Source organism: Necator americanus, chromosome I, assembly GCF_031761385.1.
Source record: "Necator americanus strain Aroian chromosome I, whole genome shotgun sequence".
Classification (NCBI taxonomy): domain Eukaryota; kingdom Metazoa; phylum Nematoda; class Chromadorea; order Rhabditida; family Ancylostomatidae; genus Necator; species Necator americanus.
The window spans coordinates 34345302-34360452 of NC_087371.1; the positions used below are offsets into that span (position 1 = coordinate 34345302).

General features: G+C 38.4%; 2 protein-coding genes across 3 annotated transcripts in view; one reads left to right on the forward strand and one right to left on the reverse strand.

Moving 5' to 3' along the window:
* Positions 1-3398, reverse strand: part of RB195_007764 (uncharacterized protein) — a gene marked incomplete at both ends in the record, with an annotated part of 43352 nt that extends 39954 nt beyond the window's left edge. The window contains one exon of the mRNA XM_064181575.1: positions 3352-3398. Coding sequence (XP_064038354.1) covers positions 3352-3398 — 47 coding nt within the window. The remainder of the gene's footprint in view (positions 1-3351) is intronic.
* Positions 3399-8073: 4675 nt separating this feature from the next.
* RB195_007765 (uncharacterized protein) lies at positions 8074-15139 on the forward strand (the record flags this gene model as incomplete). 2 transcript variants are annotated; one of them, XM_064181576.1, is made up of 12 exons in its annotated part: positions 8074-8170; positions 8247-8327; positions 8409-8486; positions 9228-9313; positions 10082-10296; positions 10378-10504; positions 10574-10654; positions 10998-11209; positions 11285-11383; positions 11439-11583; positions 11653-11789; positions 15010-15139. In XM_064181576.1, 12 exons carry the CDS (start codon positions 8074-8076, stop codon positions 15137-15139), a joined length of 1488 nt encoding a protein of 495 aa, XP_064038356.1. The 2 variants fall into 2 exon arrangements, with proteins under 2 accessions (XP_064038356.1, XP_064038357.1); XM_064181577.1 differs by having other exon boundaries at positions 10082-10284.
* Positions 15140-15151: the final 12 nt, after the last annotated feature.

Sequence of the window (15151 nt, forward strand, 5' to 3'; positions counted from 1 at the left end):
AAATCACATAAGAGTAGGTGGCATGGTTTACTAAGAATTTCATTGTCATTACAGTCGGTGGACGGCTTCTAAGCCTCAAATTCTTGAAAATCCCTAGTTGTGCTACTGCTATTGTAAGGCTAACCAATACAAAGGCATAATGACCTTAAGGATAAAGAATAAAGTTCTGGCGTTAATCAATCCGCTTGGGACCCGGCACCAAGTTCACTTCAATTCAGAATCGTTTTGAGGTTTACGAACGAGTCAGTGGCCTCTACAATGACTTGAGGTGGCCAGCCGATGTGTCAAGTCAGTGTTTTTATCCTCCCAGACAAGTCTGGTACCAATTTATCGACGCCGGAGGGACGAAGCGCTTAGTGAACACTAGAGCGAATTCGAACCTCCGATTGATCGTGCAGGAAGCGGAACCTCTAACCGCTACACTACACCAGCCCTATATAATGACCTTATGCGGATAGAAATGGAAATCTGTTATCCAGACCTGAATGATCTATTATTAAATGAGAGGTGGAGTTAGTAGCACTAGCACTATAAGCCTACCACGGAACGTTAAAATGAATGTGATCGATCAGCCGAAAAATACATTGCGGTCGTTATTGTACGTCAGTTCGGCCGCGCCGCCGCAGCGACGCCCTCACGGCTTCATGTGGCTTTACGTTCCAAAAAGAATTTCATTTCATGGAATTCCTGTCCCATAAGATCCATAAGATGTGTGCTAATTGTTAATTCTAACCTTTTCCAGCAATTAGGGTAATTTGATTTAGTTTTGAAATTTTTTCCCGCTGTGCTTGGGTTAGAAATACTATGGATCATTCTCTGAATGATGCAATCTGACTAAGGAATCTTCTAGACCTTAATTTTTAATATCCTTGGTTTCCTTAGGTCATTATTTGAAGACAGACAGGTTATTGAAGACAAAATGAGACGGGAACGGGTTAGAATGAAATCTTATATGTGGCTTGAGGGTACATATTCCCAGTAATTGTGACTCACATTGTAGTTCGGGGTCCCATGATAAATTCAGCTCTTTAGATTCATACGACATAGTTCTTGCTCTTCCTTTTTAAATTTTTGTTATTTTTCGAATTTTAAATTAAATTATTTTCTTTTTTAATTTTTTTTGATTATATTCCATTGCGGTAATAGTATTAATAGCCTCACTTTGCAATATACATTTACAGTTTCTTCAATTTACTGAATCCATCTCGCTGTAGTCCGTTGACCTTTTTTTTCTAACTTCCTTGTTCCATCTTTTTTGTCCCTTCGTCCATCGATCTGTCGATGTTGGAGCGATTCAGTTGCTATTGCCTTAAAATTTTCCTTGTAAATACTTCTCTTATTACTTGAAACTATTATATCAAAGTACAAATCACATTAAAAAGAAGCTAATTTGAGGATAAATTAACTAGAATCTTCTTTATTCTTCCATATATCAAGACATTCAAAATAGTTTTTATTATTTATCCATTTTTAGTTACTTTATTTATTTTTTTACTATTTCCTTTTTAAACCACAATATGAATCAGGTTCATCGCTCTACCTCAGATCTATGACTTCTTTTTTATTATTATTTCTACGAAATCCATGTAAGCCGACATGACCGCAGACTTCAGCGCCCAGCTTTTTCCTTTCGATCCATATCTCCCAAAAAGTGTGTAGTACTCCGTGCTCATAGAGAGAGACAGGAGTAACCACTCCGGATCCTGCAATCTACAATCTACATCTCTGGCTTTTCCCGGGGATTCCCTCATCACGTCACATTCGTGGTATGCTGTCTTTGAGGTACGGTAGCATTATTACAACCTCATCACTCATAGATCTGAGATATAGCGATAAACCTGTTTCATATTGTAGTTTGAATCAAATCGAAGCGGCGTACTGTAGTGTGATACTGGCTGAAGTAATTCGCTTAAAAATTCTTGTCCTCCACAGATCCCCTAGTTGGTTCCGAGTACGTCTCACAGTGGACCCTCGGCACTGTTGAGCAAATCTCTCTCAAAATAAGTTGCTCCTTCCAGGAGAAGGAGTTGAGAAAGAAGGGAAACGAGAGAAATTTCAAGTGCAAAAATATTCCCCTACCCCTCATTTATCACATAGGTACCCTGAAATTCTTCTATTGAGGCGGTACATGTACGTATCCTGGTCATTAAGTGTATCCATGGGGTTTCACTAACGCGAAGATGAGCGCGTGGCGCTAATTTCCCAGTGGAAGCGGCCGAATGACCGCTAATGGACAATCCGAACGTCCATCTCGAAACATCAGCTTTTAGTTTACGAGCCGTCTCCATATATTTCATAGATTTAATGAATATTTTCTTTTATTTTCCTTTCTTTAGATATAATCAGGATTTTCCTTCTCTTTATTTTCTTTAAATATTATTATTTCTTCTTAATATCATTAATTTCAAATATTTTGCTCAGTTCCATAATACTTTGAGTTATTCTACTTTAGACAGTATAATAAGCTAGCGTAGAAGCTAGAAAAATTTAAGAATATTTTTCTGAATATTTTTATTCTATATTATTATATTATTGTTTTATTTTTTCTGAATAATAAAATAAAATATTTTTCTGAAATTACTAAAAATTCGCCCATAGAGTAGAACTATATAAAGTTCCTAGGATTTTACTGAATTTCCCCTATTCATGCTTGTTAGCTCAGAAAGAATAGTTAATTGCATAGAGCTTCAGCATTGATGAAGTGCTTTGGTGGCTTTATATTTTCCTGCGGTGAGCTTTCATATATTCTTTATGATTTTGTACGCTTGGTCGGTCATGCACACGGGCATATTTTCCGGAAACAACGTCTTATCCAAGGCCTAACATCAATCTTTGTCTATTATTAAGGACAGGCAAAGGGCATATTCCATATAACCTCAATAATATCTAACCGTCAACCGACTTTTATCGCAATAAATCTTATTATAAGTCATTTTAATTTCATTTTGAAAAGTTAAGCGCAAGTAAGTGAACTGAACAAATTTAATGACTACGCACAGTTTTGAATTTTTTTTCTTGAAGTGAAAAGCTGATGGTAAGCAAAATTTAAAAAAAACAACTAAAAAGACTTTAAAAATATGATTAAAAGTGCTATATGATAAATATAATAATAGTAAATTGGATAGACAGCAAATAGCTAATTAACTAAATAAGATAAAAAGGGCAAGGCACCCTGTGCTGATCGTTCCCTTTTGGATTCGCCTACTCGTTCAGAAAATTCAAAAATTAAAATTTCCCTAAATTCCCTAAATTCAGAATCGCTCAAAGTGCACCTCATAAAATACCTGTGGGACCACCCAGCGTACATATTGAGTCAGTGTTTTTATCCTCCCAGACAGGTCTAGTACCAACTCATCGACCTCGAAAGTTTGGTTGGCCTTAGCACGGTTTCGAGCCATCGACTGACCGTGTAGTCGACGGAGCTGAACCTCTTATCGACTTCATACCACCCTACAAGTTAATTATTAGTTAGTTTTTTTTTTCAGAGTTGTATAGATGGATCAGTATCCATATTGTTTATCAATATCCACTATCTAACTTTTTTTAGTCATCTACAATTAATTTGTTATGAATTATAAATGAAAATTAAATGATGAATCAATCATAAATGTCTTGAATTAACTCCATTCTATCAATAATATTTATTAGGATTGGCTAGAATTTCTGAAATGAAATGATGGGTTATCTCAGCCATTTATAGAAATTCTGGAAAAGATCTTATGGCGGATATTTTCTTGAGTAGCTATAGGTATATATTAATATATTACATGTTATATTATATGTTATTATATACTATGAGTATTATATTGTATATAGCGTTACAGGTAGTTTGCCACTTCACTCCACAATGAATGTATCCATCTTCAAGAAATTCCACATTCCACACTCGGAAACGCTGAATCATCTAAAAAAACAACATTCATTGTTTGTGTTGAATTGATCATTCCAGGAGAAAAACGTCCATCCAGACCTAAGTTTTGCTTTCTTTCTCTCTGTAGCAGCGAATCTCTACATCACGTAACTTCTGAATATTTACACTTTATTTTCTAAATATATTTCTTGGTTCTCAAACGAAACGCCGTTCCTGACAAGTACGGTGAAATCCCATCGATCGATCGAGTTCCCGTTATTTCAGTGTTTTTATGGCTGTTCTTTTGAAAAAGGGGAATCTCTCGAAGCAGTTGGAACCACCCCTCACGCTATTTAGGCGAAATTCTAGTGAGCTCTGTTCCATTTTGTTTTTTTTTTTTGTTTTATGGCACACCTGCAGGTGTTTTCAACAAATAAATAAATAAATAAATAAATAGATAGATAAATAAGTAGGTAAATAAATAAATAAATAGACAAATAAATAAATAAATAAATAAATAATAAACAAATAAATAAATAAATAAATAAATAAACGATCAGATACTTGAGATCGTACTTGACAGTTCTTACGCGAGTTAAGGAAATTGAAACCTAACTGAACCAGAAGAAAAACAACCAGGAATTTAAACTCCAGAAAAAAATGAGCCGGAGGCGTCAACTCTGAGTCAGCCATAGTCTCGTAATATGTGGCATGAGTCAAAAAATCTCTGGAATTAGTGAACAAACGTTTGTTCTTTGTTTTTGTAACAATTTAAGCTGTATGGATTCCTCTGAAATAATTTCCTGTTGTATTCACACGCTTGTCTCATCTTTCGTGTGACAGTTGTTCGAGAATTTCTGGAGGATTTTGTTGGAAATTGTTTACACCTGCGAAATTCACATCTTCACGAAAATGCTTGTGCCATTGCAGAAATTGCGATTTACTCATCTGCGATTTCTTGCCTCATTTTCATTTATTTCACTTAACAAAATAAAGAAAAATGCTCTAAAAATTCCGAAAAGGTGATTTACCCTACAAGACACAGGATTTGATATTTGTACGCTGTTAGGTAGATGACTTTTCAAAATTACATGACAGGAAAACACCATTTTAATGACAAATGACATTTCTATGACAATAACGATTGTCATCGTTACTAAACAGTCAGTCACTCAATCAGTTTCATGATCTCTGATGTGGTGACACAAAACTGAAGATGAATTCCCGTCAGCTGTCGCATTTAGCGATCTCTCCACATTGATTCCAAGAATATTTTGACTCAAATGGTGCACATAGATATATCCACACATATAACTCAAAAATTTCATTTAAAGGGAGCTCTCAAGAAGATCGCACTCTTTCTACGAAAAACATTTTCTCGCCTTGTTTATCCTATCCTCATTTGACCTCACCTTGAGTCTTTTTCACTAACATTGCGACGAATTCCTTAAAACGATGGGGAATTCCTAATAAAGAACACTAAAAAGTAGCTGTACACACTCGTTTTTGGAAAATGTTGAGCCAAGACTTATGCGAGTTTTCGAGCAGGACAAAAAGATAAGGAAAACACAACAGAAATATGGGGGTTTCAGGATTTTCTACGAACTGTTTGAAAATTGTGATGAACCTCTTTTTAATCCTCTGTTTTTTTTTAAAGGATTTCCTGGTTATCCTTTAATCCTATTGCTATTTAATTTTTGTGTATAATCTCTCTCAAATAACTGGTTACAGCTTTCTTTTTTTTTTCTTCTCCTCACTACGTCCTTTACATCGCCACCTCGCTTTTGTACGGTCTCAGGAACTACTTATTTATCTTTATTTTGGAACTGTAATCCATTTAATGTATAGTCGGATCAAAACGACATGAATCACGAGTGTAGTTGCTGTGCATTTGCGTACGCGCGCGAAACGGCGCGGCGGAGGCAGCAGTTGGAATTGAGTTGGGACTGTCGGAAACTGCAGCGATGGGTGGTGTCAGCAAGGGTTTCACCACGCTCCTAGCAACTACGCTCCACCGAAGCGCTTTGAGAGAAGCCGAGTACGCAGTTGCGTACCTGCTTCATGTCGTTTCGACCCTACTATATATATATATATATATATATCTAAGTATACAATACTTTCTCTTAAAACCAGCGGGAAGGATTATCCATAAATGTACGGGATCAAATATGTATAGTAGAGTCAAAACGACATGACGGTGCAATTCCGTAAGCGACTGCGCTCGAAGAGGCGCGGTGGAGGAAGCGTTCGGATCGCGTAGGGATCCTCGCTACCGCTACGCATCTCTGCAATTCGCCATGGTCCCATCTCGATTCCAACCGTTACGCTCCGCCGCTTCGCTTCGCTTCCAAATATGTTCAACTGGGAGGGTGTTACGCGTCTGCACAACGCACGCACGCTCCCGTCTTAACACACACCACCCCCGGCCTGCTTCAATCGATAGCGCATCGCGGTCACTAGGTTGGACACGCTTGACGCCGACCGCGCCTTATGTCTATTTATTCTACCCGTGTACTGCTTCGACTGACCCGAACAACCTGACACTTGTGCTCCGTTTTAACCCGATTCTTCCCCTTTATCCACTTTATTGATCAGAACACTATTTTGACCTGTTCTCTATAAAACGAGGTTTTTTCTGTGGAGACAGTGGAGAAATTTAAGGAAACCTAGCTAGTGTGACTACACACAAAAATGTATACGTTTCCTTCAACAGAAGCTATAGTCGGGTCAAAACCACATGAAGTACGGTGCAGTTACGTAAGCAGCTGCGCTCTAAGCGACGCGGTTGAGGTGGAGGTAGCGGTTAGAATTGAGGTGGAACCATTGCGAACTGCAGCGATGACAGGTGCTAGTATGGGTCCTCATTCGATCTTAACCGCTACGCCACAACGCACCACGCTTCAAACGCAGCCGCTTACGTATCCGCACCATGTTGTTCATGTAGTTTTGTCCTTACTATATGTCCAATATCTATTCATACATTGCAATACAAGCACGCTTCCAACTTGCTTGTATATGTTCATAGTCACGAAAATGATCTATTCGGTGAAACTAAATCTTTTCCTCTGTTTTTTCTTATAAACTAAAAAAAATAGATCTATTAGATTCTTAGGTTTTTGCGGTTACTGTGCGATAGCCATTAGTTAATGCACGAAAGGCTACTGTGAGCTGAGGCGATATCGATTGTTTTCGATCTCAGGCAACAGAAATCATATCTACTCATAATATAAGACATTTTTCTTGAGTTTATTGAGCTTTACTAGACCATACGTGATCAGTAAACTAAATTTATGGATTCGACAGTAGTTTACTAGTAACACTAGTAGCGGTGCAAACAGTGAATGGGGACATGTAGTTGGTAAAATGGGGGGGAGGGGGGGTAGGGCACAGAACCGCGTTCTTATTTCTGGAAGCTCTATTATCCGTTTTTCTCTTAGTAGTTCTAGCTTGCATATCATACGTAAATTCTCTAAGGCTAATGCTTAGGTTTTAGGATCCCGACTGAGTTATTATTATGTTATTGTTATTAGTTATTAGTTATTTAGTTATTTATTTCCAGAAATAAGGGAGCGGTTAAGTGCTTCCCTGAACCCCCAACTACACTTAATCCCACTTTATTTTCATAAAACTTCGAGCTGTGGAAATATCATCGTTGGCAACAACTGGGACTTGAACTCTACTGTATCACCATTCTACATACTGTATCTGGATAGGAGTTCACTAACTAGGTGAACTAGTAAAGATAAAGGGATCTAATGGGCTCATGATCCTGACTGTACGGCTAGAAAACCACTCCGCATGACACCTCCTGCGCGCCTAAGTAACTCATAAGTGGAACCTTTTGTAGTATAACCTCTTAGAATCAAAATGAAAATGGTTTTAATCATTTCCCGCTAACTGATCCCAAAAACAGCACGATCCTTGCATGTTACCTAAACAACCACTTGGACAACAAGCACCAATTCCCCATAAAATTCCTGAAAATTTAAAGGACGACAAGGAAGTGGGCGCTATCGGTCTCGAACAGATAACATGTGCAATTTCGGTTATTCCCTCGAGGCTTATGACTCCTCGAGGCTCAGTCACCTGTGCTGCGACTCAATTTCCATGAAGTGTTCTTGAACGGCCGGGGGACCTACAGTCAATACATTATTCGAGGCCGCTACTCTACGCTAGAGGTGCTCAGCTGCCGCGGGATTCTCCGTGCTGCTATCGATTCGACGATGGACAAAATCCTCGATTTAAACGGTGAACCACTTAAAGCTGTTATTAGTGATTCCGATCACGATAATGACTCAATGGATGAACGCTTTGTCGGTGGTGAGCGCTTGTCTTTCTTCTATTTTCCTTTAAGTCATTTTTCCCAAATCAAATGTCATTTACTGGATTTCCATAGGTTTAAATTCGCCGAACGTAAGCCAAGATGATGACGAATCTGACGACGACGATTTGGTTGATTTCACGGATGAGCTTGGAGGTTCGTTTCCAGATTCGTCGTTTCCGTAACACGACCTTCTATCAATTGTCAATTCAATCGATTGTCAATAATTCTGTTTAGACTTCACAAAAAAATACAACGCATTCCGCCAACATATGCAGGGGCCAAACAGTCAACACAAGGACGGATCTTTTCAGAGTTAGTGCTCACACGATTCATATTGGTGGTTTGTAAACTCCTAGCAATCCTGGTAGCTGCAAATTTTTGCAACGGAACTCCTCAGAATCACTTCATTCATTTTCGTCAACGTCATAACACATCACAGCTGTTCTTTGAGGCTCTATTTTGAACAATTGGGCTATAACGTCAACATTACAGTGCCAATAGAGAACTTCAGAAGTGTTGTTCTTTCCTAGCTTTCTTGTTTTCACATCATTTGGCTTTTGGTCTAAGTATTATTTATTATCCTTTTCTTTGTGCTGACTTTCGTTTGCTTCTTTTTCCTTCACATTTGCTATTGAAATGGCCGTTTCTCACTTTTTCACCGGCTTGAAAATTTATTTTGCGTTGTTAGTTCTTTGGAGTATAGTCGGCGACGGTTGTGTTCACCAGGATGAACGCAGCGCATCTAATGTGACACCCAGAATCAAGCTCTGGACGAAGTTCTAATTTTTTACATCAATTTGCTAAGCGAACTAAATTTATAGGTGGTCCCAGGTGCTCCCATTTATTCTCAAGCTGAAATCCAAACCAAAATAGCTGAAATCAGAAACACGTGGCTAAAAATTCGAAAGGGTAATAGTAAAGTTGCAAATACTCTCGCGTATTTGTTTTAACTAAGTTTTCTTGTGTCGTGTAGTAGTTCATTTGGGCATGAACTCATTTATTCATCATACATCCATGTACATTTGCCACTTCATGGTTGCATATCATTTTAAGGTTGTGCTGAGACAGTAGCGGATTCAAACGCTGAAAAGAAGAGAAGACGCTTGAAAGACCGAGCTGACCGTGCAACTGTTGAACAGGTACACATTCTTGTTTAGAAGAAATAAGAGTGCGGAAGTCAACTTTTAAAGGGTGATTAATCTTCATAAGTCTTTTGTAGGGGAGGGTATGTTTCAGAAAAAAAAAATCGCGCCAAGCGTGTGTTTGTTTAGACAGCAACAACATTTGTTTATTCTTAATCTATAATCCGGTGTTGTATTGTAACATAGGAACAACAGATTGCACATAGTTGAATAGGTTCACCGAGTTGGTATAAAGAATGGCCTAATTAAAGACAGCGTATCACCAACCTGATGATGTTAGAGTCTCTATGATAAAGCATATGATTTGGAGTGTTTCTTACGAGTATGAGCGTGACGCTGCTGAATTCTGTTTTAGTTCTCCTGATAAACCGCGTGGAAAACGCCATTTGTAACTTTGAGGTATATGAAAATACACCACATTTGTTCACGCACAGCATCCACACCCTAACATCGTCAGTTTCATGGTGCGCTGCCTTTAATCATTCACAATATGGTTTTTTATATCCGTTTATTTGCAGCTTTGCCTTGCATTTTTATTTTGATACATAAACTTGATATGAAAAATGTCCTATGCTAGTATTCTAGTCTGTATTAGCGCTAAATGGTACCTCCTCAAGACCATTTAGCTTGTTTTTTTAGTGATGAATCAGTTACTCAGAAACTCATATGCGGACTATTTCTCTGGAATGTCCTCTATGGGTTCTAGCATGAACAAAAAAGGTGTCTTGTTCCTGTTTTTAAATGTTTTATGGAATGAACTTGCAGGTATTGGACCCAAGAACGAGACTAGTGCTATTTCGACTTTTACAACGTGGAACGTTGAGTAATATCCACGGTTGTATTTCAACGGGAAAAGAAGCCAATGTGTACCACGCTACTAGCGAAAATACATCTTTGGCTGTAAAAATCTACAAAACTAGCATTCTTACGTTCAAGGACAGGGAACGTTACGTTGTTGGTGAATACAGGCGAGTATTCATGTGTTTACACTCGTTGCTATAGCTTGTCATCTAGTGAGAGTCAATATTAGTGAATATCATAAAAAGTAATCATCACTTCAGGTACCGAAGTGGATACTGCAAGCATAATCCACGTAAAATGGTTGCAGTATGGGCTGAAAAAGAGATGCGAAATTTGCTCCGTATGCATCAAGCAGGCCTTCCTGTGCCGAAGCCTATTTTGTTAAAGGTTGGTATGAGTAAACTTATCAAGCAGTTTGAGTAGACATCCAAAAAATAAAAAAAACATCCGATTCAGGGTCATGTTTTGGTAATGGAGTTCATTGGACGCGAAGGATGGCCTGCACCTCTTCTGAAGAATGCTACTCTTTCAGCAGAGGTCCGAACTTTCTGTGATTGGTTTCGTACTAACATATCTTTTTCAAAATACTCTAAAAAGCAGAGAAAGTTGTTCTGAATTCAATCGATCTCTTTCTTTGCAAGTCCAGTTCAGAACATTTCGATCTCAGTGTTCTATGCAGGTGGTACAATATGAGGAGATGGGTTTTTGTCAACTGAAAATTCATGAAAATGTTAAAAGTTTTCATATTGTGATGATTGCACTGTTACTACTCTATAATCACACAGAAAAGAACAAGCCGTTATGTTGATGGAGACCTTAGTTCACTCCTGGTGTCATGGTCCCAATCTATGCTGATGCTCACATATTTGCTGTAATTTAGGTGGCCGAGAAATTGTATTTGCAACTTGTTCTTGACATGCGAACTCTATATCGTTCCTGCAAGTTAGTGCATGCTGATTTATCTGAGTACAACACACTCGTTTTGGATGATCGCTTGTACATAATTGATGTTTCCCAATCCGTTGAACATGACCACCCACACGCTTTGGATTTCCTAAGATCTGATTGTAGCAATGTCAGCAAATTCTTCAGGTGTGATTTACTACACGTTCAAAGTATAGAGTTGTAGAGTTGTTGTAGAGTATAATTTGAGGATGAGATTTTAAGAGGTCTGGGAGTTCCTGTATTACCAACTCGCAAACTCTTCGAACTCATTGTTGATCCACTAATTGGTGACGGTCATGTTGAAAGCTGGTTTGAAATGCGGTCAGTTGTTTTTCGTTCACGTTCACAATTATATGAGAGTTCTTCTTTGTTTCAGCAGTCTTGATCCATCTGACGATGTGGTCTTTATGAGTGCGTTCATTCCTCACAAATTAGATCACGTTCTACATTTCGAAAGAGACAGCAAACTTCTTAAAGCTGGTCAGGAAACAAATAATCCTTATCAGAATATAATCTCTAAGGTGAGCGGTATTTCTACAAATTCCCCCATGGAACTGAATTTTTTTTAAAGCAGGAATAACCATATCTAGGTCGATGTGTTGGGTCAAGGCTTTGATGAATGCGCGGATTCTTGTGATAGGTCTGTTTCGCAAAGCAGTTATTCTCAATCCGATGAGGAAGAGAATGTTAAACGACCAGGAAGAGTAACTGATGACAAATACTACAGGTAAAGTATTCCATTTTATCCAGTGACGTTATCAAATGTGCTTGTGATTTCCTTTCGACGTTCCTTTCGATCTTCCCCCTTTCGTCTTTCATGTGATTTCATGCAAATAGTCGTATATGAAAGCTCATTCCTGTTCCGCTCGTCTTCTTTTGTAGCTGCTATCTACTACTCTACTTATAGAAAATATACCTTGGTAAGTTTTATCCAGCGCGCTTCAATTAAACGCTTATCTTCTTTGCTAACACTTCGTATTTTATGATGATTGTATGCCATACCACAGATAACAATGGTTGATCGTAAAAACTGTATAAGCTCACCGTATTTGAAGCTAGCAGCCTTGTTTACCCCTCTGCAATAGCATCATTGAATTCCTCTCTCTCTCTCTGTGTGGTTTGAGATGGGTATTAGCTGTCGTCTCCTTTTACACAAGCTCAGAAATAGATTGTGAACATCTCTCGAAAGTGAAAAGAGGAAATTCGGTGCACGAAGGATTTTTTTTTAATTTATCCATATATTTGCGTTTGATGGAGCAGGATATCGAGTCCTCAAAAATAGTATGTGGGTTGAGAGAGTCTCATGCAGAGAGAGAATCCAATCTGTTCAACTGGAATTGTGTATTGATCTAGACCGGAACAGGCAACGCCCGATCAGTTGTACAACTTCCTCAAGCACATTTTTGTTGAAATGCTTTTGTTTACACATACCATATATTATTAAAAAGAAAAAATAAGACAAACTCTGTAAGAATGCAAAATACTCCTTCGACTGGCTGAGAATTTACACTCTGTCAAAATATTTGCAGTTTTCACGAACCTAATTTCTTTCTCTGTCTGTATTGATTCCTTCTCACCTTATGTTATATCTATAATTAGTAGAGCTCTAGATTCGAAGGAAATCGGATAGCGGAAAGTCACGTGTATTTCATGCATTGTTTCTGAGGTCTTTGCCGTAGAATTCTGCTTTAGCACCAAACTTCAGATGCAAGGCTGTGCCGTTCATCGTTGGGTTTCGCCATAACCACCGCTTCGTTTTTGTAACAATACAGTGACGAATCGTAACATTCACTTTGACAGAACGTTCTTTTTAAGGATCCGTATTGATTTGTGGAGTATTTTATACGTGTAGAATTTGAAAGTTGCAGTAGTTTTGTCCAAATCTTCCACTGATGTCTCACGTTTATTTCATGACATTACATAGTGCTGAATGGTTTCACGTGACATGCACCTACACTTTTTAAGGATCGAATTGTGCGTGTTGAAAATGTCATTTCATGATAATTATATATTCTATTAACCCACGAAATCAACTTGTAAATCGTTCCGATTCACGCTCGTCCCATTCCTTCCTTTTTTCTCCTTCTTGCTTACATAAACTGCATTATTCTGGTGCATCTAGTCGCATGCACATGAATAGCACCTCAGATCATTTGCCTCATGATGCGTAAACAAATATCAATAGTATAAGGGGTGTTATTAAATGATAAGTGGGGAATTGTCGACGAAATAAGCACTCAGTGATTTCAGTATTTTGATGATATCTACGTAGCGTCGCTGTTTTTTCATGTTTTTGTCGTCTGAGAATAATAGCCGTACAAATATCGTACGCTTGCTTAGATGTTTACTTTTTTGGCTTCACTTCAGTAGAACTTTCTGTTTGGCGAGGGAATGCTTTCGGACACGAAAACGTTAGATCGGGTGATCATTACTTGGCACACGGAGTGTTTTGAAAAAGCGCTGTAATCTTCAAGTAAACCACATATTGCGAAATTTATGGAGAATAGTTGTTTTCGCATGCTTCAGCACGTTTTTGCCATATTTTGTTGAGTTTGCTTGTTACTGTTTGTGTGTTCCCTCAACTAAAAAAGCAGAAAACCTCGCTAAAACAACCGGGTTTGGCACATTCCACTGGATTCAGTGGAGAGTCCTTTAACTAAACCGATTATGGAGTTTTGGGATTTATTGCTTTGGAAAAGGTGCGAAGTGGATGCGCGAGAGGATTTGACGAAAGCGATTGTCCCAAATAAAAAAACATAGGCACGCAAAAAATAACTTTCAGATTCCGGTTTTTAACAAGGATTTTGAAGTTAAGTTGCGGAATTGGTACGCACTAATTAGTTATGATCGAATGGGCTAAGTTGCAGCTTGTTGCTGTCTAATCGTGTATTTCTTAGTTCTTAGTTATGGTCCGTTATCGACACTAAAACCAATTATTTACATGCGCTTCTAGATATTTATGAAATTTTGACAGTTGACCTTACGGGCTGCTTTGTTTGTTGTTGGGTTTTAAATGGAAGCCCTCAAGTTCATTGTTTGAACTTCACCGAAACGATCCCCTTCATCTGTCAACGATCGTTCTTCATAGAAACTTTCGCTTTCATATTTCGGATCCCATTCCTAGTTCATCTATTAACACCATACTTCTATTTAATGTTTAAATAAGAAGATGTGTTAGTGATAGCGAGATGTAGTGCTTGAAATGTCGTTTAAAAAAGTGTTCGTGCGTGTTAGGTACTATGTTACGATTGTTTTGATGTTTATGCTGTGGTTGACGTGTTGTTGATGTCTTGCTGAGTTCTCGCCCTCACTGACTATTTTCCTCAAAATATCATATCTGGGAAAATCTCCTATTACACATCCTCCATAGTCTTTTCTGGACAGAATACTCTTCTTAACTTTTGACGCAGAATAGCTACTCATTCGTGTCGACCAGTTTATTATGAGAACGCGCAGATGACTCAACTGGCTGATTCGCGTTACGGATTGATTTCTGTCGGTAGCGTTTGCATGCCCGTGTGCACCAGATTTGATGAGTCTTGTTGCCACAACTTTTCGTGCATTCCGTTCTTGTCGTACATTCGTTGTGGCCTCCGCTCTTGCAGGCTCTAAGAGCCACTTAGTTTTTGTCATCTACCGTCGCACGCTGCATTTGTCAATATTTCATCGTGCTCTGTAGTTATTCGATATCTCAGCAAAACCTTATGATGAGTGCACATCGGCAGTTTTTACGATAGCAATTGACGCTTTGAGAATTTGTGGTGACGTGTATTCGAAATGTTTTCGGATGACTCGCTGAATCCACATTTGCTAATTCACATTGTTTCCACATTCTCTTTGAATATGTGGTGACCGACATATTGGATCATGTTCTTTTTATCCTCAGTCTCTATCCGGCTCTAGTTTCTTATCTCTGAAATCAATTATTAATCGCATTATGTTTCTAGAGACAAGTCAGAAACGAAGGAGCAACGGAAAGCGAGGAAACAAGCTATAAAGGAAGAGAAAAGGGAGACACGAAAAGCTAAGATTCCCAAGCACGTCAAAAAGCGTGCGCATCGGCAGCACATGAAATAACTCATATAATTT